At 36.8% G+C, this 27,823-nt stretch overlaps 5 protein-coding genes across 11 annotated transcripts in view; 3 read left to right on the top strand and 2 right to left on the bottom strand.

Moving 5' to 3' along the window:
• The window catches only part of LOC6640956 (apoptosis-stimulating of p53 protein 2), a 69,152-nt gene extending 66,437 nt beyond the window's left edge, over positions 1–2,715 (top strand). For 2 of the 3 annotated variants that reach the window (XM_047009746.1, XM_023174971.2), the window contains exons 6-9: positions 176–1,194; positions 1,268–1,485; positions 1,554–1,756; positions 1,835–2,714. In XM_047009746.1, the coding sequence (XP_046865702.1) occupies positions 176–1,194; positions 1,268–1,485; positions 1,554–1,756; positions 1,835–1,879 (1,485 nt within the window). In that variant the 3' untranslated portion in view covers positions 1,880–2,714. Of the gene's footprint in view, positions 1–175; positions 1,195–1,267; positions 1,486–1,553; positions 1,757–1,834 lie in introns of all 3 variants that reach the window. The other variant, XM_023174970.2, reaches the window with a different exon arrangement.
• Positions 2,716–4,678: 1,963 nt separating this feature from the next.
• Positions 4,679–6,943, top strand: LOC6641059 (UDP-glycosyltransferase UGT4). 2 transcript variants are annotated; one of them, XM_023174992.2, is made up of 6 exons: positions 4,679–4,701; positions 4,825–5,032; positions 5,108–5,266; positions 5,326–5,787; positions 5,850–6,334; positions 6,398–6,943. In XM_023174992.2, exons 2-6 carry the CDS (start codon positions 4,927–4,929, stop codon positions 6,785–6,787), a joined length of 1,602 nt encoding a protein of 533 aa, XP_023030760.1. In that variant the 5' UTR covers positions 4,679–4,701; positions 4,825–4,926; the 3' UTR covers positions 6,788–6,943. The 2 variants fall into 2 exon arrangements, with proteins under 2 accessions (XP_023030760.1, XP_002063665.3); XM_002063629.4 differs by lacking the exon at positions 4,679–4,701 and having other exon boundaries at positions 4,731–5,032.
• A 4,097-nt stretch (positions 6,944–11,040) lies between these two features.
• On the top strand, positions 11,041–13,115 carry LOC6641009 (UDP-glycosyltransferase UGT5). 2 transcript variants are annotated; one of them, XM_023175034.2, is made up of 3 exons: positions 11,041–11,201; positions 11,298–11,556; positions 11,618–13,115. In XM_023175034.2, the coding sequence occupies exons 2-3, from the start codon at positions 11,301–11,303 to the stop codon at positions 12,958–12,960; spliced, it is 1,599 nt and encodes a 532-aa protein (XP_023030802.1). In that variant the 5' UTR covers positions 11,041–11,201; positions 11,298–11,300; the 3' UTR covers positions 12,961–13,115. The 2 variants fall into 2 exon arrangements, with proteins under 2 accessions (XP_023030802.1, XP_002063666.1); XM_002063630.4 differs by having other exon boundaries at positions 11,042–11,213.
• LOC6641010 lies at positions 12,957–27,372 on the bottom strand. The gene is made up of 3 exons (XM_002063631.4): positions 27,308–27,372; positions 13,367–14,608; positions 12,957–13,311 (listed from the first exon to the last, which is right to left on the bottom strand). Exons 1-3 carry the CDS (start codon positions 27,312–27,314, stop codon positions 13,244–13,246), a joined length of 1,317 nt encoding a protein of 438 aa, XP_002063667.2. The 5' UTR covers positions 27,315–27,372; the 3' UTR covers positions 12,957–13,243.
• LOC6640944 (glycogenin-1) lies at positions 15,665–27,372 on the bottom strand. 3 transcript variants are annotated; one of them, XM_023175031.2, is made up of 6 exons: positions 27,308–27,372; positions 21,436–21,746; positions 21,090–21,379; positions 20,835–21,015; positions 17,782–18,375; positions 15,665–16,987 (listed from the first exon to the last, which is right to left on the bottom strand). In XM_023175031.2, exons 1-6 carry the CDS (start codon positions 27,312–27,314, stop codon positions 16,772–16,774), a joined length of 1,599 nt encoding a protein of 532 aa, XP_023030799.1. In that variant the 5' UTR covers positions 27,315–27,372; the 3' UTR covers positions 15,665–16,771. The 3 variants fall into 3 exon arrangements, with proteins under 3 accessions (XP_023030799.1, XP_023030800.2, XP_046865703.1); XM_023175032.2 differs by lacking the exon at positions 17,782–18,375 and adding an exon at positions 20,563–20,622; XM_047009747.1 differs by lacking the exon at positions 17,782–18,375.
• Positions 27,373–27,823: the final 451 nt, after the last annotated feature.

The raw sequence follows: 27,823 nt of genomic DNA on the forward strand, positions 1-27,823 counted from the left end.
TGTCTATAAACAAGCGTTGCTTTGAGGATTATTCTTTATCCACAAGACATTACCAAATTTCTTTGAATAACGACATTTTGCTATTCCTTTTGCATACTTTAGGGGGCAAAAATCTCTCCACAGATGTGCCACTGTCAATTTTAACCCCTTTCCATCTTTCTCTTTGACTACACAGTCTAGCAATAATAGTGGAACTACCGCCTCCGCCTTGATAACCAAGCTTAATCAACAGGCGACGGGACAGCCCAAAGACTCGACAGCGGAGCAGAAGAAAAACGAAGTTTCTGTGACCAGCGAAACATTATCCGAACGCAATCCTCAGCAGCAGTTAACAGTGCATAGCATGCCCTTGGGTGCGGTCAGTAAATCCGTGGCCATGGCCGCCAAACCGCTTCAAGTCCAAGTGGCAGTGCCACCCCGTAAACCCATAAGCAGTGTGGCTCCTACGAGTTCCACCACGAGCGCGATACCCAAAATGATAACCTACAGTCCGAAAGTGAATCGAGTGGCCCCGAATGTGGTGCAAATGGATCCCTCACGACCGGCTCTTCCGCCGAAGCCTAGCAAAATGTCACCCACTGAACAGGGATCACCAGTCGAGGCAAAGCCGAGTCAATCTCAGAGTCAGTCGCAGCCTCAGCAAACCTTTGGCCTGCAATCGTTGAATATCAATGATAATTTGCCCATCAAGGCCAAACCTCTGACCATAAGAAAGCAACCGCTTTTCGAGCAACCTCGTCTCAAATCTGGTTCCAGTTCGATGGCTCCTCTGGGCAATGTGAAATTGCAATTGGGAAGAAAATCGGATGCACCTGGCCCAGTTAGTCAAGCGACAAAATCCTCACCAGAAATTTCACCTCAACACTCGCCCATCAGCAATTCCCAGTCGAGTTCCAGCGTCGATGAGACGGATCGAATGACGGCAGCAACATCGACGACAGGCGGAGCAACGGCAACGGCAGCTGAATCATTGGCAACAACTTCCTCCACCACATCAGCGAAAGCAACGAAACCCAAACTAGGTCGAAGGGTAAGCTTTGATCCGTTGGCCTTGCTATTAGATGCCAGTCTGGAGGGTGAATTAGAGCTGGTGAAGAAGACAGCCATGCAGGTGGCCAATCCCAGTGCGGCCAACGATGAGGGCATCACCGCCCTACACAATGCCATCTGTGCCGGACACTTTGACATAGTCAAGTGAGTAGAGTTAATCTCCCTTTCCCAGTCATCCGACAATTTCACAATTCCGTTTTCACTCTCTTTCTCGTAGATTCCTAGTCGAGTTTGGTTGCGATGTCAATGCCCAGGATTCGGATGGTTGGACGCCTTTGCATTGTGCTGCCAGTTGTAATAATCTCAATATGGTCAAGTTCCTGGTGGAGAGTGGAGCCTGTTTGTTTGCCTCAACGCTATCGGATCACGAGACGCCCGCCGAGAAATGTGAAGAGGATGAGGAGGGTTTCGATGGCTGTTCCGAGTATCTATACAGTGAGTGAGCTGGAAAATTAAGCCAGTGAGAGAGAGAGTCTCTTATTAATTAAGTTATACCTCCTTAGGCATACAAGAGAAATTGGGCATACTGCATAATGGGGATGTCTATGCGGTCTTCTCGTATGAGGCACAGAATGCGGATGAATTGTCCTTCCATGTGAATGAGCCGCTGATCGTCCTGAGGAAAGGAGACGATGCCGAGAATGAATGGTGGTGGGCACGAAATGCTGCAGGCGATGAGGGCTACGTGCCGCGCAACCTGCTAGGAGTAAGTACACACATACATACATATATACCATCCATCTATCCATAGAGCTGACTAATGCCTTTTGCATTCTTTTTGTAGCTCTACCCACGTGTGCCACCACAATCGCCACATTTCAGCGATTAGCAGTTAATACGCTTCACCATACTGAAGAAAAAGGCCGGACGACTTGTGCAGAAGCGTTACATATCCAAGTTTATCTAAAAAAGGCTGGCTAATTCAGAGCACGTTCTGCCCACCCGCGCCCATTTCCCACATTCGGCCAATCCACCACGACGAGCCACATTTGTTATGAACGAATTATTTATTGCAGTTCATATATAAATATTTTCTTATATTTTCTTTGGTTTCTTTTTTCTTTCCTGTTCACTTTTTGTTCTGCAAAAGCCACACGAAGGAATGGAATATCGACTTACACACACACGAGATTGTCCTCCATATGGGCCTAAACATATGGTGTGGCAATTATATATATATATATATAGAGTCATCTGCATGCAACACCCAAAACACGCCTTGAATTAGCCTTGCCTTTCTCTCTCTCTTTTTCTCCTGCATACGTACAATAATTTAAATTCCATTTAAGCTCTGTAGGCTTAAGTTCCCTGTCCTTTCTCCCCCTCCTTCCCACAAATCTCTGTTTGAAATTGTTTCAAAATTTCAAATTTTCTGTGCATAAATCTAAAAATTATTCATACATGTTCGCCATGTTAAGCAAAGCTGAAACATTTTTCATATAATAACTACAAATTATATTTCGTCTGAATATTAAGTACTTAAAAAAAAAAACAATTACATATATCTAACTGTAAGTATTTAAATATGAAAGAAAAAGAAACAAAAGAAAACGAATTCAATTTGTGATTATTTTTGTATAGAAATTACAAATTATTTAATCAGTTTTAATTCTTATCAATCAACAACAACAACTGATTCGTTGAGCAAAAAGTAAATTAGTTGTACTTATATATATTTACATACTTACAAATACATATACATATATATATATATATACTTATATATTTAAAATTAATATTATATTACCACTTATTGTTAGCATTAACAAACAAATACAAAAAGAGAATCAAAATCAAACACAATAAATATACAAATTCGTTGGAAAATAAGCAAACAAGACTTTTAGAGCGTTCATTCTTTTTGTCAAATACTGGAAATTTCTTCAGGAAGTTTAATGAGAAGCATAATTTAGCCTGGAATTATCTATAAAGAGTCTGGCGAGTCCTTTTTGAAGATCAGGACGAAACAGCTTCTGCTAGCATGGACTAACATCTGTGTGACGGATATTCGGTTAGTACTCCTAGAAGCCGAGATATCCATGATATTTAATTATTTCTTATGTTTCTTGTCGTCAAAATATAAATATTGTACAGTATACTTTTAGGGTGATATTAGAAATTGCTCAATAATAAAGTTGTCCGACTTCGGTATACCATACAGCTACATAAAAACAACTATTTGAAATTTTTAAGACCAAATAAATAAATTTGAAACGCTTATCATATTATGAACATCATGATTTTTTCTGAAATCGTCTAAAATATTATTTATTGACGTTTTATTGCAAATCAAGATAGTTTTCCAATGAGAAAAGAAAGATATAAACTTTGAAAAACTGCTATAAAAACTAACGAAATTACAAATATACACAGCTGAAAGTTTTCTGGGTTTTCGAGAATTTTTCAACATAACTTTTGATGTTTCTAGCAATTTTTCTTATGCTTTGACCAATTCTTAACCAATTTTAACAAGTCATATCTATATTTTATCAGACTTTAGCTTGGTTTAAAACGGGATCACATTCGAAATTCAAGAAAAAAGAAATTCATTTAGACTCGATAATAATAATAATGTAACCAACGAAATTTTTTATAAATTTTGATCCAAAAATTAGTTTTTGCGGTTGTGATGCAGGTTGACAGATCTGATTTGAAGTGGATGGTTTTTGAGATTTCTTTAATTTTCTTCGACTCCGCCCTTTTTTTGCTTTATACTGTATTTTGTGTAGTTTTTATCCGATTTCAAAAAGTTAACATTCACTTCTAGAGCAGTTTAGCATATTTTAAAACATTTTGAACAATCGCAAAACCCTTTAACTTTGCCAAGCTCTAATTTAGCCAACTTTAGACTTTATACCTTTCAAAGTATAAGCTCATATAAATTTAAATTGAAGTTCTGTTTCATTAGCATCGATTGTCAAAAGGAAATCCTAAAAAGTTTTATTCCCAAAAAGTCCAAGTTTTGTTCCTGTAAGTCCAACTTTTTTTAATAAGTCCAAAGGACACCCTAGAAAACCATGTTATTTTGTGGTGCGACATAAGCCCATAACCAAAAACCAATAAAGTATAATTTTCTCTAGGCTATAACTCAGCATGGCCTTGACCGATATAACTGGTTTACTCCTCTCTTGGCACTTCATTTTCCAGCACCAGTATTATCGATTTGTAGGCAAAGTCATTTGCTAATTACTCCCTAGTAGCACGCAGCAAATGTATTTGACTATTTTCTGTTAATTAAAATGTTTCAGTGATAAAAGCCTCGAACCCAACCCCCATTAAAGCCATTTAACCCCTTTTTAAGAATCCACATATAAAAACCCATTTAAGATTTTTCCCTCTTCGATGTACAAGTCTAATCCAACCCTTTTAATTAAGACTTAATATGTAGTTCACTTGACTTTTTTACAACACTCAGTTTTATCATCATCTCATCTCTCATCTTTTTTCGTTTTAAACATTATTTAACTAGTATCTCACATATATTCCTAACACAAATGGTTTAGATTCTCTTATATTGAGTCATATACAGAAATCAAATGTAGGTAAGAGTCCGAGAGTTCAGCTCATCATCAGCCAGGTTCAGTTCGTTATTAGATCGGAGATTGAGAGGACTGAAAATATCGAACGCGGTTACTGATCAAAACGCAAAACGTAATAGTTAATTATTTAATATATTCCCCTCTCAGTGGCAAACACGCAAAACATTAATCACAGTCTATTTTGACATAAACTGAGAATACACCTGAATAAATATATACAATTATAAATGATTAGGCTGTCATCTGGAACTGGTTGCGGTTTCTGCTACGCACTCAAAATTTAAATTGAAATACCGAGTATATACAGAGAGAGATTCATCTTTCCTTCAGATTGGTTATGAAATTTCATTTGCTATGCTGTCTACTAGTGGGCATGGCCCAACACCTTCTTCTTCTGTCACCTGCCGAGGGGGCAAAGATATTGGCTGTGTATGCGTTTCCAGGTGAATAAATGTGAAATTGAATTGAATGGAGGCAAAATGTGGAAATGTGGAAATGTTCTGCTCTTCTTTGTTTAGGCAAAAGTCATTATATGATGCACACGGCACTGATAAGAGAGCTGATTGAACATGGACATCAAGTGACCATGATAGCGGCCTTCTCCTTGGAACAACATCACTTGGGTAGCAATTATACAGAGATATTGATAGAGCCAGTCTATGATTTCTGGCATGATGGTAAGCAGGGATAAAAGTTATTATCTTTCAGTTCTTATCTTTGTTTTGGTTGCCCACAGTGAAGCTAAATTTTGGTGCCCAGCATTTGTTTGAGTTGACCCGCATGACAAATTATGATTTCCTACAAATGCTGGAGATAATTGGACTAAAGACGACCGAGCATGCTCTACGCCAGCCCCGAGTGAGGGACCTAATCAATGCCAAGGAGACAAAGGGAGTGTTTGATCTACTGCTGGCCGAGCAATTCTATCAGGAGGCATTCTTGGCCTTGGCCCAGGTATATCAAATACCTGTTGTGACCACCAGCACATTGGGCTATGAGAATCACATGAGTCAAATGATGGGTTTGATTACTCCCTGGTCGTTTGTGCCTCACGGATTTATGCCCTTTACCGATCGCATGAGTTTCTGGGAGCGTGTCAAGAATAGTTATGCCTCGCTTTATGAGGATTTAGATCGGCTGCTTAACTATTTTCCCAAAATGGATGCCCTAACCGAGCAACACTTTGGCCCTGTCTTAGGTGAGTTGGCAAATTGGTTTGGTGGGTGTGTGTTTGCCATGAAGTTAACTTTAGTTATTCAGACGGCAAGGTGCCAAAGGTCAGACACATGGAGAGGCAAATCTCGGCCATGTTGCTCAACAGTCACGCACCATTGACCACGGCACGTCCCACTGTGGACACAATGATTCCAGTGGGCGGTATGCATATCTATCCCCCCAAGACATTGCCCCCGGACATGCAAAGTTTTCTCGATGGGGCCACAGATGGTGTGATTTTCTTCAGCCTGGGCAGCAATGTTCAAAGCAAGGACATGCCCGAGGATATGCTGCATTTATTTCTCGATGTCTTCGCCTCACTCAAACAGCAGCGTGTCCTTTGGAAATTTGAGGACAAACGTTTGGGACAATTGCCAGAGAATGTGATGATAAGAAAATGGTTCCCACAAGCAGATATTCTTGCTCACAAAAATGTCAGGGTTTTTATTACCCATGGAGGACTATTTGGCACCCAAGAAGGTGTCCACTATGCTGTCCCCATGCTGGGCATACCCTTCTATTGTGATCAGGTAACTACTTAAAAGCCCTCTCCACCCTTTCTCTGACCATTTTCCCACTCTCTCTGCTTTCAGCATTTGAATATGAACAAAGCGGTGTTGGGTGGCTATGCCATTAGTTTGCATTTCCAATCGATTACCAAGGATATTCTCACCCAATCCCTGCTACAATTACTCCACAATGTCACCTACAAGGAAAATGTGCAGCGAGTGTCCAGGATCTTTCGCGACCGCCCAGTGGAGGCCCGTAAAAATGCCGTCTACTGGATTGAGTATGTCATCCGGCATCAAGGAGCTGCCCATATGCGTTCAGCTGGTCTGGATCTCAATTGGGTTCAGTTCTATCTACTCGATGTCATTGCCTTTGTGGTCAGCATCGTTTTGGTCTCTCTCTTTGGGCTCTGGTTGGTCATTCGCCATTTTAAGGGTGCTGACAAAAAGCAAAATAAGTTTAAAAAGCAATGATTTTTATATCAATTTCGTCACAAATATTTCTACTCATAACCGCTTAAAAAAATCTTTGTATTAATTTTCTTTGTACACCTAGACCTCACTTTGCGTTGGGGATACGTTCCAAAAAAACACGACGCAAACTGAAACGACGCAAAGTGAATTAAGATTTTCTATAGGCAACCATGGAAAGATCAAAGATAGGTTCCCGGGCTATGAAAATACTAATTTCTAAAAAGAGAATCAAAATAACCTATTCAATTATTTTATCTTTATGAGTTTTTAGTGCCTTCGTTCACCAAAAATTAGTCCAGAGTTGATGTTTGCAGCAACCGCCTGAGATACCTTAAAACTTCTTTCATTGCCAGGATCGTTCACCATTGCTTCGTCAATCAAGTCCATCGCATTTGAAATTTGTTTAGAAGTTAAACACTGTTCTTCGAACATTTCTACTTAACCGTCAACGAGTTTTGATAGCAAGACGCAATTATAAACAAAAGTAGGTAAGCTAGATGTCAATGTTGAAAAACGTAAAACTGCCAAAAATTCCAAGCCAATGTTGGTAAAAGTTGATATTGGCGTTACAATGGCTGATTTAGAAAAAAAAAGTTAAACACTCGAACTCGAAACGACGCAACAACGAAAATATAACGACGCACAGTGAAAATTAGTACTAATAAAGCAGCGACGCAACTTCGAAAAAACGCAAAACGAAACGACGCAAAGCGAGGTCTAGGTGTATTCAATTTCTTTTGTATTAATTTGTCTAAAAATTTTTCCATACTCCATTTATATATAGTTTCAAGTCTTTAGTGGATTGAGGCCTTTTCAGAGGAATTCATTTAAACTATAAATCCTAGCTAATAGCTTTCTAGAGTTCTAGTTCTTAGTTTCATAGAACAATCTTTTTAAATAAATCATTTTCTGCCGATTATATATTGTATATATTATCCTTTATACATTTATATTTATATTCAAAATTATGAATATCTCTCTTATCACTAGGAAACTGAAAACTCAACTAATAAGCACTTGAATTTTTATCGTTTTGAAAAATTAGGGCTAATGCCCCGACTTTTCCTTACCTGCACGCCACTGCACATTAGGCCAGATTTTGTGTTTTGAGAATTGAACTTTTTAACCTGAAAATGCATAGATTGAGAACATCGAATCAAAAAATTTAATGGCAAAGGTCATACATTTGATTAATTTTTTTGTTTGGTCAAAATTGTGTGAAATTATTAATCACCTTTGCTCTATTTCTGGCATCCAAATCATTATCAATGAAATGAAAAAACAAGTTAATGTATGTTAAAAACATTTTTTTTGATAAAGCTACAAAAATGAAACTTTTAACCAAAAATGTTTTGTTTTTTGCAATCGTTTGCATACTTCGAGGCTGCCGTTTTAGTTGTTATAAATCTGTTTTAAGCTCTTTATTACCCAAATCATTAAAAAAAATTATTATGAATTTTTTATCTATTTCAAATCTAATACATTTGATTGAAATCTCTTCATGCGAAACAATAAAATGCTTTATGTATTTTCGAACTTAATTTGCTACCAAAATATTTGGTTTTTATATGTATGGACTACTAGTATATGTTTCTATGTTTTCGTTGTATTGAAATTCGATAAATTCCCGTCCAAACCGTCCAACCGTCCAAAAGAGATTGATAATAATAATTGTTGAGCCAAAATTTCTAAATATTTGTTGATACATAATTGTTAACCGTTTAAAGACCAAATCATTTTGCCCATTTAACCATGAACAAATATGTATAGTTTACATAAATCAAACAGTCTATTTTAGAACTTGTGAGTACATTTTGAATGATCATGCGTGGTATTTATCTTAAATATTATTTCATCTTTGCTCTGTTGCTTTACGGAACTGTAAGTGTTTGTTATAATGTTCTTTTCGAATCAAACTTAACTTAAATTGTCCATTGCAGTTGGCAGCAAAAATAAAGTTTACCAATGTTAAGTGCGAGACCTATAACAAAACCTGGGTTTCCGTCCAACAATGCCGACTACGAGCAATTAGTCGCAATAAGACAGTACTCAATATCGATAGCACCTTTCATTATCCGGCGACGAAAATCAATATTAGAATACAAGTCCTTAAGAAGGCCAATGGGTATAAACCTTGGCTGATCGATACTACCATCGATGCCTGTGCTTTTATGAGAAGACGCAACCACCCAGTGGCTAAGATAGTTCACGATTGGATCAGGAATTTTTCTTCAATCACTCACCCTTGTCCCTATGTGGTTAAGATAAATTATTTCAAAATTTCACGGAGAGTCGATCTAAATAACATAAATCTTTTTTAGGGCCATCAATACTTGAGAGATTTTTATTTAACACCCGAACAAATAACTTTACCTGCGCCAACTGGTGACTATGCTATTTTTCTAACTGGAATATTATCGGACGTACCACAATATGCCGTAAATGTATATGCCAGTTTTGTAGAGGATTTGATAAAGCAATAAAATACTAAGAGAAAATAATATAAATACATAAATTATATTGTATATACAGTCTAATATATAGTCTAATCTACAATAATCCATAATAATCATATATTGTATTGTTTTATTGGACTAATGTTCACTTCTTAATGATTAATTTCTTTGTGATAGATTGTTGGATAGTTAAAGTGCTTAATGATGGTTCCAATGACTTTTCAACATTCTAATAGAATATTCAGATAGCAACATGCATGGCTATAGATGAATATCTAATAGACATATCAACAAATGACACATTCATTCATCTAAACATACGAATTTTCTATTATTGTATGTATATATTGAAAGTTTACTCAGTAAAGTAAACTTTTCGATCGATGAGGTGCGATCTCAGACATTTATTGAACTTAAAATATAGCTTCATGAAGATATTAAACCAACTTATTTGCTATCGATAAGTTTTATTTTTAAGCAAACAAATCAATAACAAATTAAAAAGTCGTTGCTTATTTTGATTAGCATGTTTTTATAGACTTCTTATTATTTTTTGAAAAAGGAGAGTTAACATATCCTTCAAATTCGATACTACGATAAGACATATGTCTACGATAAGTCTTATCTTATATGCTAGAAAGCGGTTTTCCAACATTCTAACTAGTATAAGTTCCTTTCGAATAAATTTAGCTCTAAATACTTCTTTTCTTTGTTCAGGTTAAACATAATTTTAAAGTATTTTTCCAACATTTGTTTTGATATTGATTGAAATAAGTACATCATCAGTACAAAATATACCCTTTTTGCAAGGATATAAAAATATCAAAGAAACTAAATTGGGTTGTGTCGAGGTACAGTCTCGAATTAGCCATTAAACTGAATTATCAGATGATATCGACCCCGGATTGATAAAAGATCAAAAACTCAAATATCGACACATTTTACCCTCATTTACCAAAATACAGTTCTTAGCCAAATAGGCAGATTGCCAAAAATTTAATTTGAAACGTACTGAAAAATTCTCAAAAACTCTTAATTTTAGGGAACTCAATTTTCAAATGTGGTATATGTCATTAGTTTACATTTCTATCTTATTAATGCCCTTGACATTAATTCAAATTGAAATGTTAGTCACGCCAACTATAAAGTCATTTTTTCAAGTCAGACAGCAAACAGCATAAAAAAGAGGTTTAAAAAGGCGTGGTAAACATATTTAAACAATATTTAAATATACAGCCTTTGATTCAAAAAAATTCATTCAACAAAATTTTAAAAAAATTCCATCAAAAACTGATTAAATTAATGATTATGAAAACAAAGTTATAAACAACAAAAAACATAATTTTCGACCAAAAAAATGTTACCTTTGATTACCTCTGACTTAAGTATACTTTTATAAAGACCACTAATATATAGGTACTTCCACTTTTATGGGGCACTGTATTAGATTTGCACCTCATTTTATTATTTCTTATCAAAAGATACTGAAAAACATTTGTCGTCACTTGCCTTAAGGTAGGTTAAGGTGGATTTATCTTCCAAATAAAACCATAACCCCAAAATAGAAAGTTAAGTTGACCACCTGCGCAGCAACTACCTACTAAATCTTCTCTCGAAGATTCCAATGACCAACACACACGACAAAAGTTCAAAGCAATAATATGAACCCGAGAGACCTGATTTACGGATTTCACAACAGATAACACGACGAAAAACTACCTAATCGGCCGGACTGCCCGGTAGTTCCCTCTGTTTAAAAGATCGTTTGATCAGTTGTCCGACTACTGCGGCATGTGGCGGTTCTCTCTGGCCACTGTGAAGAGTCTCGTGAATTTGAATTTGTTTAACTCATAAACAACAATTAATTAAAAAGTGTTTTTTGTTTTCGTGAGCTTTTGTGCTATTTGAAAGCTGCCTGTCAACTATTTGTGGAAAGTTTTTTATCAAACAAAAAATTTGTAAGGTCGCGTGTAAGTTAAACGCAAAGGGGTTTAATTATTTACTAAATTGTAGTAATTGGTTATTATCTTATCAATATTATTATTTTGTTATAGATAATGAGAATCAGTTGGCAGTTGTTTTTGCTGGCCCTGGTGGCCCTACATCTATGTGATTTGGGAGCAGGTTCAAGAATTTTGGCGGCATTTGTTTTTCCGGGTAAAAGTCATTTCATGATGACCAATGCCATTATACGGGAATTGGTTAAACGTGGACACGAAGTGACCTTCATAACGCCCTTCTCCTTGGCCAAGGAGAATCTGGGACCCAATTATAAGGAAGTTCTGATAGCTCAATATGATTTTTGGCCTGAATGTGAGAGAAAATCAAACTCATTTGTTTTGCCTTCTTAACTAATATTTGTTCTCAATTTCAGTGATTGAAAAAACAAAGGCCAAAAGTGTGCTGGATATGAATGAAGTGTCCACTCTTACCTTCATTGAATTGGTTAACATAATGGGAGTAAAGAGTACAGACTTTGCCTTTGATCAGCCCCAATTGAAGGCTTTGATTGATGAGAAGAATAAGATTGGAAAATATGATCTGCTGCTGGCTGAACAATTCTTCAATGAGGGAGCCTTGATATTGGGTCATCTGTATCAGATACCCACAATAACCGTTTCTACCTTTGGTTTCGCCAACTACTTGAGTCAAGTAGTGGGCATAGTTTCACCCTGGTCATATGTTCCTCATGGCTTTATGCCATTTACCGATCGTCTGACTCTGTGGCAACGCATACAAAATATTCTCATCTCTGGCACGGAAGATCTAATGCGAAAGTTCATCTATTATCCACAGCACGATGAAGTTTTGAGGAAACATTTCTCGCACAGACTGGAAAAAGTGCCCACGATTAAGGAATTGGAGAGTAACATATCACTTCTACTGCTCAACTCCTACATGCCATTGGAGACTCCAAGACCCGTTTCTTACAACATGATTTCGGTGGGAGGACTTCACATCCAACCCAATAAGGTATTGCCTGAGGATTTGCAAAAGTTTTTGGACGGAGCCACCGATGGAGCCATCTATTTCAGTTTAGGATCACAGGTGCGCAGTGCGGATCTTCCGCCAGAGAAACTTAAAGTCTTCCTGGATGTATTTGGTAGCTTGAAGCAAAGAGTTTTGTGGAAATTCGAGGATGAAAAGTTACCCAATCTGCCGGCCAATGTGAGAGTACAAAACTGGATGCCCCAGAATGAGATCTTAGCCCATCCGAATGTTAAAGTGTTCATTGCCCACGGCGGACTCTTTGGTACACAGGAGGCCATCAATTATGGTGTTCCCATTCTCGGTATGCCCGTCTATTGTGATCAGCATTTGAACATCAATAAGGGCAAGGCGAATGGTTATGCCTTGGGTTTGGATTATCGCACCGTTACCGAGGATGAGCTAAGATCCTCGCTGAAGGAACTCATCGAGAATCCATCGTACAAGGCCAAGATGCAGCAGGCTTCACAGATTTTCCGTGATCGTCCACTGAGTGCCATGGATACGGCCATGTATTGGATCGATTATGTCATCAAGCATCGTGGAGCTCAGCACATGAAGGCCGTTGGAGTGGATTTGCCTTGGTATCAATTCTATTTAGTGGACATTGTGGCCATTGCCTTGACCATCATCTTCTTACCCATTTTGGGGTTACTTGCTCTCTGTCGTCGTCGTCGTTCGAAAACTTCTTCTGGCCCGAGTCCAAAGAGAAAATCGAAGAAGAATTAGAACCAAAACCAAAGTAAAACGTTTAATTAAATGAAAATGATGTTACAATTAAGTACATACAAGTTAATTAAGTAGTTTTGCATAAAATTTTCCCAATTTATAATTCCTAATACATTTTTCTCAACAAATTCGAACAAGGCTGATAATTAATTGAATAATTTTTTAGTTTTTTTTGATTTGAGCCTTTGGCTAATCATCAATCCAGCTAATACAAAAGCTTTTGCTGTGTGTGTGGTAGTCATGGGTGTGTGTAGGTGTGTGTATGTGTGAGTGGGTGCAATCTCTACTGGCTTATGACCATGGTCTTTTTAGTCTTCTTCTCCTTCTTCTCATGGGTAATGGTCACTTCCTCTGCAAAAAGGAAATGTGTTCATTGATGTTAAGGGCCTGAGGCGATGTTACTTACCCTCGAACTTGTGGGGCAATTGCTTGATGGTCTCAATTGTCTTGATATTCTTCTCGCCCGGCTCAATGATCTCCTCTTCGTATTCCTCAATGATCTCCTCTTCGTCGGTATCATCGGGATTGGCCTTAGTGCTGGGCACTGGATCAAAGACAGTCTTGACGGCCTTCTTTACGATGCCCTCGGCGGTCACAGTGGTGTAATGATACTCAGTGCCGCCTTCAATCTTGATGGTCTCCACGGTGGTGACATCTCCAGGATTCTCGGATGGTACAATTTTCTTGGTACCCGATTCGGACTTCAACTTCTTGGTTGAGGTAACATTCTTATGCTTCTCGGCATCCTTAAGAGTCTTCTTGTATTGCTTGATCTCCTCTTCGGTTAGCTCCACTTCCTCCTCCTCGTAGACAGTCTTGCTGGTGGTGATGGTCTTGCCGGACTCTAGCTCCGTGGAATAGGTGTACTCCACACCGCCGGGCACACGCTTGGAGGCCACAGTTGTGGTATCATTCTGCACGAAATCAGCTGGTGGTGGTGGAGCCGATGACTTGGTCTTCTTCTTGGGTTTCTTGTTGCCGCCCTCCGATGAGGTCACCGCCTTGATGCTCTGCTCCTGCAGCGAATTCTTTCTAACCGTGCGATTGTTCTCGGTGATCTCAATGTTCTGGGTAACACGACGTGTCTCCTCGATGGTGGTATCCTGGCGATAGTTCGACTGCTGATCGTTGATATTCTGCACCACATTCTTCTGCTGCTGCACCTTCTGGAGAACACGACGCGAGGATTCAGTGGAGTCGGTAGAGTCCACCGATGACTTGCGAGTCACATTCTTCTTGGTCTTGTTCACCTTGGTGCTGGTATTCTCATTGACCTCTGTCGGCACCGAGTCGTAGAAGGTTTTGGTGCGCATGCTGCGAGTTCCATCCTCGTTAATGGTGGTGTAGACCTCCTCATAGCCACCCTCAATGGCACGGGTCAACATGGTGGTACGCTCATCGATGCGTATCTCCTTGCCCAGGCGGGTCTTGATGATCTTCTTGTTGGCCTGCTCTTTGGCCAAATCCGCTTCGCTCACCGGCTTGGGATCCCAGAAGGTCTTCACCTGAGTCTTGACCGTGCCATTCGGCTGAGGGGTGGTAATGATCATCTCATAGCCTCCATCAATTAGCTTATACTGGGTGCTGGCCCCGGTGGCATTATCGTACTCGATCTTACCATCCTCAATATCGGCGGAGGTCAATAGCTCTAAATTGTGATTAAACTTGGATTGAGTGTTTTGTTCTTTGTGCGTGTGCGAGTGTGTGTGTGTGTGGGTTTGTTGTGTGTGTGTTTGTTTAGCTGGCTTTCATAAAGCACTTAAGGCATAATTTAGTTCTAGTTACTAATTCTTTAAGCTAGGCATCTCTATTTATTTTACAGCATTTCATTTTATTGTACTTGATTTTTCGTTGTTTCTCGTTGCGTTTTGTACTTTCTTTGGGTTGGCCCTTTTTTTGTTTGCTTTGTTTTCCTTAGACATGAACTGCCTCCGGTAATGTCTCTTGCTCCAGCAATTTCAGCCGATGATTGGACATCTTGGCCAGATGCGGCAGACAGCTGTAGTGCAGGAGCAGTTTAAGTAATTGCTATTTAAACTTACGCAGCGTTCGTTGACGGTTTGCCTTGGAGGTGGATGAGGAGTTCGAGGTCGAAGAGTTCTGGACCACAATATGCTGGGGCTTCGCTTGTGGCTGCTGTGGTTTGGTTGGTGGCGAAGTGTTAGCATTGGCATTAGTTGCTGTCTCCTGTGAGTTAGCTTGCTTAGCCACTGTGGGATTAGTCATAGCTAGTGGTTTGGGTGGGTTAGGGGCAACTTCTGCTGCTGCTGCTGGCCGTGTCACTGGCTCGGCTTTTGGCTTTGTCTCTAACTTGTTGGCCGACAGCTGCCGTTGCAGTTCGTTTGCGGCTTTGGTTAGCAATTGATTATGGCTTAGTTTATTATCATTATCATTTAGTTTATCTGCAAAATGTTAGATATAAGTTTAAACGGGGCGGGTGGAAGGGTAGGGAAGAACGGTTTAGACTTCATTTTCGTAATTTATAAAGTGATGATGCTTGTGATGCTTGATGATTGATTGATTCGACTATCTATATATAAAAAGTATCTAACGATTTGCCCCCTTTCAGTGTTTTTTGCGTGTTTATAAATGCGAAAAAAAACAACTGAAAATTCAACTTTAAATTAATCACATGAATGGTGAAGAGAGCAATTTTTGTTTTGTTTGTTAATTAAACTTACATTAACTAAAATAAAAATGCACATTTATAAACAAATAAAGTTTTTTGTGTTGTTGTTGTTGTATAAATATTAAGACAATATTGTTTTCCATGTAAATTATATAACATAAATTTGTTTTTTTATAGAATATAGGAAAAGAAAATATAATTAATATATAAATGTTTAACAGTTTTGCTCTGAAAAACAAATATTTACGTTCAACAAGCCATGTAGAGCAGAAGGAGAAGGAGAAGAAGAAGAGAGAGGGGCACACATACACAGACACTTACACCTCACACACACACACTCCACACACACACACAGTCAGAAAAATGGCACAACAATTATGATGTTCTTTTTTTTTGGCAACATTCAGTTTTTCGACATTTACATTTTATTTTCAATTTTCTTTTTCACTTTTAAAGAGTGGAGAATGGGGGGAAGGGGGGGTTGTATAATGCCACAAATCGGTATATAGACACACACACATAAAAAAGTAGCAAAAAAGAAACTCGAAAAAAATAATAATAATAATAATTATAAAGGGCAAAAGTACAAACATTTTCAATTAAAATACAATGAAGTGTAAAAGTTTGTGGCTAGGCTAAGTGTGTGAGTGTGAGTGGGGAAGGGGGTAGGGGGATGAGTCGAGTGTGGCAAGTGTGCCAAGTGTATTGCCGGCACACACACACACACATACTCACATGTCTACACTCACATACACACATCCATCTAGACGATGTCAAGAGCAACGAGTGGAAAAAGTTTAATTTGAAAACTTAATTAAAATTTTCTCTGCTTTTTTTTCCCACTCATTTCTCTTCACATATGTGTGTTTGTGTGTGTGTGTAGGTGTGAGTAAGTGCATGTCTAGGTGTGCGTTAGTAGGTGTGTCTATATCTATGACACTTGAAAGCAAGTGCTTTCTAATTATTTTATTTCGAGTCATGTCAATTGCAAATTCAATTTATTGTCCTTGGCCTTGACATGGCTGCTACAATTGAGAGATATGTGTGTGTGTGTGTGTGTGTCTGTGTGTGCACGTGTAGGTGTGTTGGACTGATTGTTGTGTGTGAACGTAAAATTAAGTGGCAAACAAAACGACGTATGACAAACGATTTGCTTTTGTTTTGTTTTGTTTTGTTTTGTATCTATGAGCTACCAGTTTGTTCAGCCTCCTTTTCTACGGGCTTTGCCTCCAGCGTTTGCGAGATTTTCTTCCAGATATTATCGAATGAATCGGCTCCCGAATAATCAATCTGTCCCGATTCCCAGCATTGGCGACGCATCAGATTCTCATAGGCCTCCTGTTCGGGTGAACGTTGTTGACCAATTTGCAGCTGTGATAAGGCACCAGCCAGGCCAGCCTGAAAGTATGCAACACAGAATTTATTTTAATTGAGGGCGCTCTGATTAGAGATGGGAGTAGGCCAAACGAGGGGGTGGGGTGCAAAAGTGCTGGGGTGGTTGGGTTGAGGGTACTAAACATTAATTACATGCAACTACATAACTAAATCTAGTGGATGACATTCAAATGTTAGTTTTTTTTTATTTTATAATACATATCAAGACGAGACCACGTGGCGTATGATTAATGTGACACAAACAAAATGCTACTAAAGGCCATATAAATCATCTCCACTGAATGTGATATACTCCAGGCTGCTGTTGCTGCTGCTGCTGCTGCTATGACTTGTCCTTGTGGCAGATTACCATGTGATATGAAAGCGGGAGCAGAAAGAGCAGAAGGAGGAGAAACTTCTCATTGTTGATGATGAGTGACTGCAACCAGAAACGATGACATGTTGTAGGGAAATGAACCAATGTGTGAGATGAGCAGAAATGAGAGAGAGAGAGAGATGAAGGAGAAGAAGAATGACACACTGACACTGACAATGACTATAACTATGACAATGACAATGACGGGTTGAAGGGGGGAGGGCGACACAAATTCCGAATGCGTTTACGGTGCAAAAAACATGACTAGACAGACCATAGATAGACAAGGTGAAGTTGCAAGTTGTAAGGTGCAGGACCAAAGACCATTTAAATTACACACACATACACACACACACACCACTAGCTAAGGGGTGGATAGATATGTGGATATGTGGACGATTGGAAAGGACAATTGGGTTAGGGCTGGTGTCATTCTTACTACCTCAGGCTGTGTCTCGGTAGCAGCTGCCGTGTCTGAGCTCTGTGTATCTTGTACTTTTTCATTTGTGTTTTCTGTATTTTGTACTGTTTGTTGTTGTTGTTGTTCTTGTTGTTGTGACATGTTGGTAGTGGGCGGGTAGGTGGGCGTGGGCATGGCATTAACTGGTAAAGACATTTCATTTCTATTTACATCTATTGAAATGGAGTCATCATTGAAATTGGCAAAATTGGCAGTGATATTGTGTGTTGGTTCATTTTGTGGTTGAGATTGATTTTTTTGAAATTGTGGTTCATGATATTCAGATTGTGGTGTAGATGTCATTTCACATGCATTGCCATCTGTCCAACCATTATCATCGTTTGCAATCGTCTGATCATCATTATGATTCTGCCACTCCTGCTGCTCATCTCTCTTCTTATCGAGATTCTCATAGTAATCTGCCCAAGGATCATGAAATTCACGCAAATATTGCATATGTTGCTCTTGCTGATGATGATATTGTTGCAGTTGCATTTGCTGTTGCCACTGCTGATGTTGCTGCTCGTGATCCGTCTCATGATCATTGCTCGAGTGCGTTATGTTTAAGCGAAGGTACTGAATTTTGTCGATTTTTGTTAGCAACATTCGATATATTTATATATGAATATTTATATGCAAATCAAAAGAAATTAAAGAAGACAGAATGCGGGAGGAAAATAAAAGTATAAAGTAAAAATAATATATAAAAGAAATCATAAAAAATTAAATGAAATAAAAAACGGGGCAACAGAATGGGTACAAAAATAAAAAACAAAGGTAAAGAGTATAAACGATAGAACTATTTCTCAGATCTAACTCAGTAATTAACCAAAATATAATCTGAACAACAAATGAAACTAATTGATTGGAGTCGCTTGGAAAATTTTCGCAATTTTTAGATTAATTGAAGAATACTGCATATATTTTACACTTCCTATATCAGTCAGTATATCATTTTTTGATTTAGGTATACCATAATTCTTATATAAAATCTTTTTGAAATTGCAAATTGCAAAATTGTACAATAAACTAAAAATATTTTAAGTTATATACACTTTCAAATATTTCAAACTGATTTTATTTTATTCCACTAACTATCTTAAGGTTTTTTTATGTTATTTCTTTGAAAAACTTTACAAAAATTAATTTTAAGCATTTTTTCAATTGCTGTTTACGTTTCCAAGAAGAGAACTGAAGATTGTTTTTATTTAAATTCCGAACTATTTTCCGAATCATTTTGGAATCTATTAAAACAACTAAAATTTAGGACTTCCAATTGGGTCTTACGTTTATAAAGAAAGAACTGAAAGTAAGATTTTATGTTTTCAAAGCAAAATATTATTATTAATTATTTTGAAACCCTTCAATGCGAATCCTTGAAAACCATGTCCTTACATTCTACTTCATGCTACTTAAATATTTGTCATTTTTTTGGCTAATATGCTCATCTTTTAAAGGCTTTCGAAGTATTCGAAGAATTTTAAACCGTTTTTAAAGAGGTATATCTTAATTTTTTCACATATTTAACGTATTTAAATGTTTTGAAATGTTTTAAATTTAAATGCTGAAATTTGAGATGAAAATGTTCAAAAAGATGTACAGTTTTTTTTAAACTTTTAATAAAAAATTGGTTTCGGATTCTTTAATGAAGATTGATAGAGATACATTATAAAACGAATAACAAAATAAATTTTGATATATTTTATTAGGCTAGACTCTTACAAAGCTAACGTTCATTTGGACCAAGTGGCTAAAAATCCACAATCAAGATTTTTTCGAAAATGGGTTATAAAATTGATCTAGTTACAGATTTGATGCCCGAAAGAAACTACATATTCATATCAATATGAGAGTTGCAAAGTCAAAGCTTAAATAATTGAAATTAATTGAATTTCCTTGTTCATTTGAATCTATATTAATTTAAAAAGATTTTCAAATTAATTATTTCACAACGACTAAAATTTAATTAAGAAAAAAAAACCAAAGGACCTTAATTGGATCAAACCACTGAATAAATTAAAGTTTTCCAAAACGGCAAAACATTCTCTAAAGAAATTATAATTTGTAAAACCTCCAAATAATCTCTTCTAATTGAAACTTTTAGCTGCTCAAACATTGAAATTGTTCTCTTTGTATAGAGAAAAGTCTTTCTATAAACGTATTTATTTAAGAGAAGGGGACGAAGTGGGCGGGAAGGCCCACTTTGGGTCTCCACCCTGCCCACTCGATGGGCAATTTCGATTTATTGAAACATTGCCGTGGCACTCAGCCAAATCGAAGCAAATTAGAAACAAAAACTAACACAAATAAATAAATAAAGACAGCGAAAAAAAGAGAAAAAAAAAAAAGAATGGGCAAAAAGTCCATTAAAGAGGCCAATTGGGGCGTGTCAACCGCCTCACTGCCGATCGAGAAAAATCAACAAAAAAGCCGAGAAAGATAAACTAAGCAGAAAAAAAAAACAATTAAACGAAATACAAGAGAGTTAAGAGTGGGGGGGGGGGGGGGGGGGGGCGGAGGTAATGGGAAAAATGATGATGATAAAGAGGTCAGCTCAGCGAGTAATTGAAAAACAAAAAAGAAAAAAAATTAAATGAAAACTTTGGAATTTTTTTTGTTGGTGTTATTTACTTAAAAAATTTGTTCATAATGGATATTTACGAGTATTTACAGTGTGGCAAAACTAATTTGCAGTGTGCTCTAATTTGGGAATGCAAAGATCTATAATCATCATCATCCTCATCATCGAAGAGATTTGCTTACCTCATTATTAAAAGATTTATGAGTAGTTGAATTATCACTAGAAGCAGTTCCTTGCGTTTGCTTTTTTGGGTATTTGCAAGCATTTTTTTGGTTTGGGGCGAGGGGGAGCAGAGGGAAGTTAGGCAAGCGAATCGAATAAACGAAGAACGAGGGGTAAAAGCAACATTGGTTAAAAATTGATTGATTGATAACAGCTTCTTCTTTTGTTTTTTAGTTGAACTCAAGACAAAAACTCAAAGGAAAATTTAACGATAATTTTGAATATTTCTTACCATATTGTCTGAGAGAGATTGATGCACTTTATCACAGAAGATATTCCACCAGAGCTGAATCAGATCCTTGGCATGGGCATAGTCAGTGGAAACGGAAACCTGTTTGGTCTCCGAGTTGAACTGCAGGAGCCAGGGTTTCAGTTTGCCAGCAAAATGCAAAATCTTAATCTTATCTCTGAATCTGCAATGAGAGAGGAAAGAAAAAGAGGATAAGTTATTGATTCTGGGTTAATCTCTTGCCAAAATTTCACTTACTGTTTGAAAGCGGGCAGATAGCAATAGGAGGCATATGCTGTCACATTGTAGACAAATGGCAAATGCTTCTTAATATCAGCTGTGGCCCAATCGGCAAAGTATTGATTCAAAAGACCCTGATCACCGCCATCGAAACTGCCATTTTTAATGGCAAACTCTGTGATCTGAGTGAAAGTCTCCACGCTGGGTTTATATACAAAAACGCCAGAGTTAAAGCAATCTGGCCAGCTGACATCAGGAGCAGCCGAGAGTTCCTCACGCTCGAATAGCTCATCGCAGTTTTGCAGAACCTACATAAAAATTTGATGAATTCCCGTCTTAATTCTTTGAATTTTCTATTTCTTACCAGTGTATCAGCATCCAGGAAGACACATTTCTCGAATTGCACCAGACGCCAGCAGTGCAGCTTTGTGAAGGTCACACCCAATTCGGGGCGAGAGAGTAATGCCAAATTGGCAGCATCCTGTGAGTCCAATACATTCACCTCTTGTACAATATTGTACACGTCCTTCAGTCTATCGCGCATTGCCTCCGAAACGGTGGGTGTGACCAGTACTGCCAGTTGATGGGCGGTGCCCGCCCTCTTTAATGAATGGGCCAGCACCAAGGCCCCCAAGGAGTACGTGTCATTTGTAGTCAGTGTCACCCAAGCGAATTCTATGGGCACAAATGGAGATAGAAGATATAATTAGGAGGCTGTCTATAAAATACTCACACACACTCGCATTTTGGGTGTGTGTTTATGTGTGTGTGTGTGCGTGTGTGTGAATGCAACAGCTGGCATTAGTCTGGATTTTGGGCAGCAGCAAAAGTTATATATAAACAAGCGAATCTTTTTTCAATTTTCCTTCTCGTTTTCGTTATTTTCTTTTTATCGTCAAATATATACATATATATATATATTCATTAGGAAAAACATTCCTATAGATACAGTTTGTCTGTCTCTGCGTCAGAGTTCTTAGTGGGCGGGGCCACGCGGCAGTCTCATGCAAAATAATCTGGCCGGCTCTTTTGGCATTTTCATGCCCCATTTCGGTTCTTTTTGTTTTAGAAAAATAACCAAAAAGTCAAGCAATGCAAAATAGAGTAAAATTTTTGTATTTCAAGCGCATTTTGTGTATAGCAATTATAATTTTGCGTAGTTGGCATTTAGTTTAGCTAATATTATATAGAAAACAAGAATGATTATTATATGCTGTGGGTGTTTGTGGGGATTGTCAGTGAATTATAGACATGTAAAATTTGTATATAAAAATTTCAATACCTGTTGAAATTAGTTTTTAAGGTAATTAGCTAAATATATACATATACATATATATATACATATATTTATTAAGCTTTAACAACAAATATTTTTACATATATTTTCAAATATTCTGACATAATAAAATGCCTTTCTATTTGGGGCATTCGTTTATTTGGAATAAACAGTTGTCAATCAACGAGTTTCTTTTCAAATATTCAAATTACAAACATTTAATGTGGTGGTAACACTTTTCCATAGTGTTGAAAAATAACTACTTTCATCGCGTAGCCATCAATTAAGCAGTGTGGTAACACTTTTCAATAGTGTTAAAAAATTACTGCTTTCATCGGTTAGCGGTTAAATGTGGTAACACTTTTCCACAGTGTTGAAAACAAGAGCTTTCATCAGGTAGACAAATCTTTGATGAGTGTTTGGAATTTCTTTTTATGACAAATTTGTTTTGTTTTAACATACAAAAATTGTGTTTTTATATATACACATATATATATTTAAAATATCTTTGAGTCACCAGGTATGACTAAAGTATCTTAATATAGATAAATTTGATATAAATCAAAGAACAATGTATTCTTTTTATAAACTGACATGAATTTAAACTAGTTTATGCTAGTTTGTTTTAAATTAGCTTCATAAGGTGATCTGTTTTTTAATATAAACTATAATCCAGCTGAGATTAAACCTGGATATGTATATACATAAATATGGCGAAGGTTTTTACACTTTTTAGAATTCTTTATACAATTCTTTTTGAATGTAATCTTTAGATAGTGTGTTATACATTTATATATACACAATATATATATACATTTTGTCAATATTTTTTTTCATTAATATAAAATTATAATCATGCAATTCTGTTTGTTTGGAAAGAAAAAAATAAAAATTGATTAAAAAAGTAAAATTCATTAGAGTTATTATTGAGATTAAATTAAAATGGTATTTTTTTTTATTATTTCCAATATGATTATTGACAACAAATTTTGAACATTATTTTGTGTTTAATTTTTTCTACAATTTATTTTTTCTATACAGTTTGTTTGAACTAACTTTAGTCGGTTGTTGTTTGGTTAAAGATTAGTTTAGAAAAGCGCACTGAGAGAAGCAGTAGTAGAATGTACGAATTGGAGGGGTGGAGGGTTTTGGAGGCTAGGGAATTGGCATAGGAAAATACAGTGAATTAAGGGAATCAAGTGGAATCAAACTACCTTCTGTGTGCTACGCATGAGAACAGAGGCAAGAACAGGCGGCGGCTGCGGCGGCGGTTGCTGCTGCTGCTGCTGCTGCTGCTGCTGATGTTGATGCTGGCTGATGGCAGAGGCTGTGGCAGAAGTTGGTTGAGTGCCTCTCATCCTCGAGTTGCATGTGTGCACTTTATGTACAGAAAATGTATCTGACGGATTGGTTTTTGGCGAATGGGCAAAGTGCGTGGGTAGATGAGAGAGATACATATGCGACTTCTCAGCGCTTTCTTTTTTCTTTTCTTTTCTTTTTTTTATTACTAATTCTTTATGATTATTGTTTGTTCCTAAAATAAAAATGAAATCATTTACTTGAGGGAAAACTAATATGATTTGCAAATAGTTAAATGACTTACCGGATGTGGAAATACAATGGAATCAACAAAAAAAATATAATATTTAAGAACAACAAAAGATCACCAAAGATAATAAAATATATACGTATAATGTATATCGAAATCATCAAAAAGCAAAAGTGAACCAAAAAAATCACAGACGTCATAAATTTCGATTTAAATTAAATAAACAACACATTCTCCGTTCTAAAATTAAACCAAACAACTGTTGAAATTGTCAAACACTTTGAAAATACGACACTTTGACGCGACATTTGTCTTCACGAATATATATATCTAAAAGTATCTATATATATATTTATAGTTAACTTATTTTAATTATTACAGCTGCCCTATTGTTTGCAGTGTATCTTTAAATTACTCTTAAACTAAAGCTCTTCCCCCCAACTCCCAAGACAGACAAAAGCTCGTAAGAGAGTCTTTGCCTTGGAGCTTGCGCAGTGAATTCTTCCCTTTCCCCCCACCCCAACCCACACTTGTTTGAGAGAGATGCAGATTTTTATCAGCTACGTATGCCAAGAACACAATAAAGCTGATAAAAGTGGACAACAAAAAGCAGGAGACAAAAATGTTTATTCAGCCGGTCATAGCTTGTTCTCTTTAATGAATGAATGAATGTATAAACGATGATGGGATGAAACCCTCCCCCCTCAAAACCCAAGACCAAAAGGTCGTAAGCTACTTGAATGTGTGAAAGTTTCTATACTCTTTCAATGTGACAAAAATGTTTTGCATATAAATATATAAATATATATAAATATATATATATAATAATATTCAAAAATCCTAACTAAAGGCAAGAGGCAAGTCGTAATAAACTAATGAAGTAAGTAATGTTGTAATAAAAATTCATTACTTAAAGTCACTTGAACAATGTATAATCATTTGAAAATAATAAATATCTTATTGACAAAAACATTTGAACCTTTCATAACCGGCTTAAATGCAACGTTTCACTTTTACAACTTTCTTTATATAGAACTAAGTTATCAAAATATGAAATATTCCCTACACTTACATTAGCAGTAAAAGTTTCGAAGTAGTTATAGAACTACGACAATGAAGAATAGGAGAACTAAAACTATGAAGAATAGGCTATAAACTGTTTGAAACTCTTAAAAAGCATTTCCAACTATACGAACTCTTATTCCTAAGGAATCAAGAGTTTGATCTCTAATTATAGTTAATAGTTAAAAATTATGATTCATAGATATCTGATAAAGATAAATATATAATATGGAGAGTATCCTTGTTGGTATAAGAAGAAAGTTAGAAAGAAACAGTTAAAGTTTAAGTTTAAGAAAGAAAGAAAAGAAATATGTATATCTTATGAAGATAAATATATAATATGAAGAGTATCCTTATTGGCCTAAGAAGAAAGTTAGAAAGAAACAGTTAAAGCTTAAGCTTAAGAAAAAAGAACAAACTAAATACCGAAGGCTATCTTTCAGACTTTAAGAAATTCTGAAGTTTATAAAATTCTCTTCAAAAGACAACTATGTACATATATACAGTCTCAAGTGTATAATAGAGTGATTAGATCTACATGAATGATACTGCCATAGAATGAAATCAGTCCTCTTAAAACTAATATTGACTAGTTCTGAATGATCCTAGTTGTATAGTTTCCTAAGTATCCTTAGTTATTTATGCTCTTTAACAAACTGCATATACATAAGTTCACTTCTGTGAAATAGTGAAAAGACCCTTCATGCTTGAGGTATGAAAAAAACTGCAAGAAAAGGCAAAGAAAAAGTCAAACTCGTTTCAGGGTCGAAACTGGTCATGCCTCATGTCTGAGATGCAGCAGCCGGCAACCGGCGAGACCAGCGGCGACACCAACGCAATGAAAAATCATTAAACAAAACCAAAAAAAGAAAACGCGAAAAGAAATTGCTAAAATGGCAAAACGAGTTCTGCGAACCAGAATGATATGGACGCTAATTTTTTGTGTTTTCTGTATCTGCTAGATACATTTTGTGTAAAACTAAAAATAGATTGAAAATGAAACTGTAGAGCCGGTCGAGGATGGCGATGGCAATGATGATGGTGCTGCTGCTGCTGCTGGTGGATGGATGCATCAGCAGATACATTTTTAGAAATTCAATCACAGCAAGGGACCTTCTGCTGGAGCTGCAGAGTGTTATTCTTATGATTTAAAATGCGGGCGTAGCCCATTAAATTTAATGCAGAACAACGAACAAAAAAATGTCAAGAAATCCCATGTGTGGGTGGGCGTTGGGCCAAAAAAAAAACTGAATCGTATATTCTCGTGTGGAAAATTCTATTTAATTTTTCTATCTTTCTTTCTTTTTTTTTTGTCAGAAATATATTGTGAAAATTTGTTAGCGCCTGTCGCCAGCCAACCAGCTAGAAAGATTATATACATTTTTTTGTGCTAAAAATAGTCTCATTTATTAATTTTTCAACAAACAAATATATACATGTGTATGTATATATACTTGATCTATGAGAGATGCGGAAATTGAGCTAATATATTGATAAGCCGCATCAATTTGCCTGGCGCTAGTAGGTCATGAAATCAGAAAATCAATATATAAAATAACTGACCTCCCCCTAAGAACCTCCAAGCAACCCTCAAAAGGGAGAGCATAAATCAAAGAACAGTCTGCACGTCCGTCTATGCTCTCTTACCTCCCTTCCTTCTCCTTATAAATGGGTCTCTCTGCCTTTTGCTCCTTCTCCTACTCTTTCTCTTCGTCAATCAGGCTCACATAACAGTTGGAGCTTAGGTTTTTTGTAATTTTTTTTGCTTATCAGTTTGTCAACATTTTTCGCATACTTTTTCATAAACAAACAAACAAAAATAAAAAAAATCAACTGGACTGGACTGACGTTCGAGCATTTAATGCGCTTTTTTTGCGCTTTCTCAATCAAAATCAAAGAAGAAATCTAATTCAAATTGCTACACTGAGCATATAGTTGAGCGAGAGAGAGAAGTAGGCAGAGGCGGGCAGACTAGGCAAATGTGCTATTGAAGGTCAGTAAAGGTCGTCGTTGTCGCAATTTGCTAGCCACAAGTCTTAGAAAGCATTGGGTAAGGTGTTCTAGAACAACAAACACCAAAAAATAACGAAAAAAAAAAACTCTAACTTTGACTAAATTAAATGAATCTTGGAAACATGGAAGTCTAAACCGTTTTTCATATTTTTTTGACGATTATTTTAAATGATATATGCAATTTCGGTTAGCAAAAAAATAACGATGGAAAAACGCTTTCGGCAGGACTTGCATGCATAATGCTTACAGGCTCACACACACAGTGATACACACACACACACACACTGAGTTTTCTTCTTCTTCTTTTTCATCTTCACTTTTTTGCCGAAAACTTACTGCTCATTGTGTTTGATTTTTTTTTTTTTTTTGTTTAAGTTTAAACACACGCGAAACGAGTCCTTGTAGATTCTTCTTTATATATATATTTTATATATATATTTATTTGGGTGGGTGGGGCGTGCCCGTTTAAGCTTTCACACAATGGGCGAGAGCGAGTCAGAGAATATATATATATATATGCAGAGAGAAGAAGAGTCGGGAAGAGTTCCGGTTTTCTTTTCGGGGTGGGCTGTTCTGTGTTCTGTTCTGCGTACCACGAGCGACGACGAGAAACTGAATTTGTTTCGAAATGCGTTGACCAAATGAAAAGTTTTGATGCCAGTCGCAGCCGGTGGGAATTGTCTATATGTGTGTGCGCCCGTATGAGAGAGTGTGAGGCTATGAGTTTGTGTGTGTGTGTGAGTCTATGTGGGGGTGTGGCAGAGGGGGGAGTCTGACGATGAGGAAGGCGCCAAAAGTGAATTTTTGCATTATGCTTGCTTGAATTTCATTTTATACATATATTCCATTACG

This window comes from Drosophila willistoni (assembly GCF_018902025.1).
Source record: "Drosophila willistoni isolate 14030-0811.24 chromosome 2L unlocalized genomic scaffold, UCI_dwil_1.1 Seg168, whole genome shotgun sequence".
In the NCBI taxonomy this organism is placed as follows: domain Eukaryota; kingdom Metazoa; phylum Arthropoda; class Insecta; order Diptera; family Drosophilidae; genus Drosophila; species Drosophila willistoni.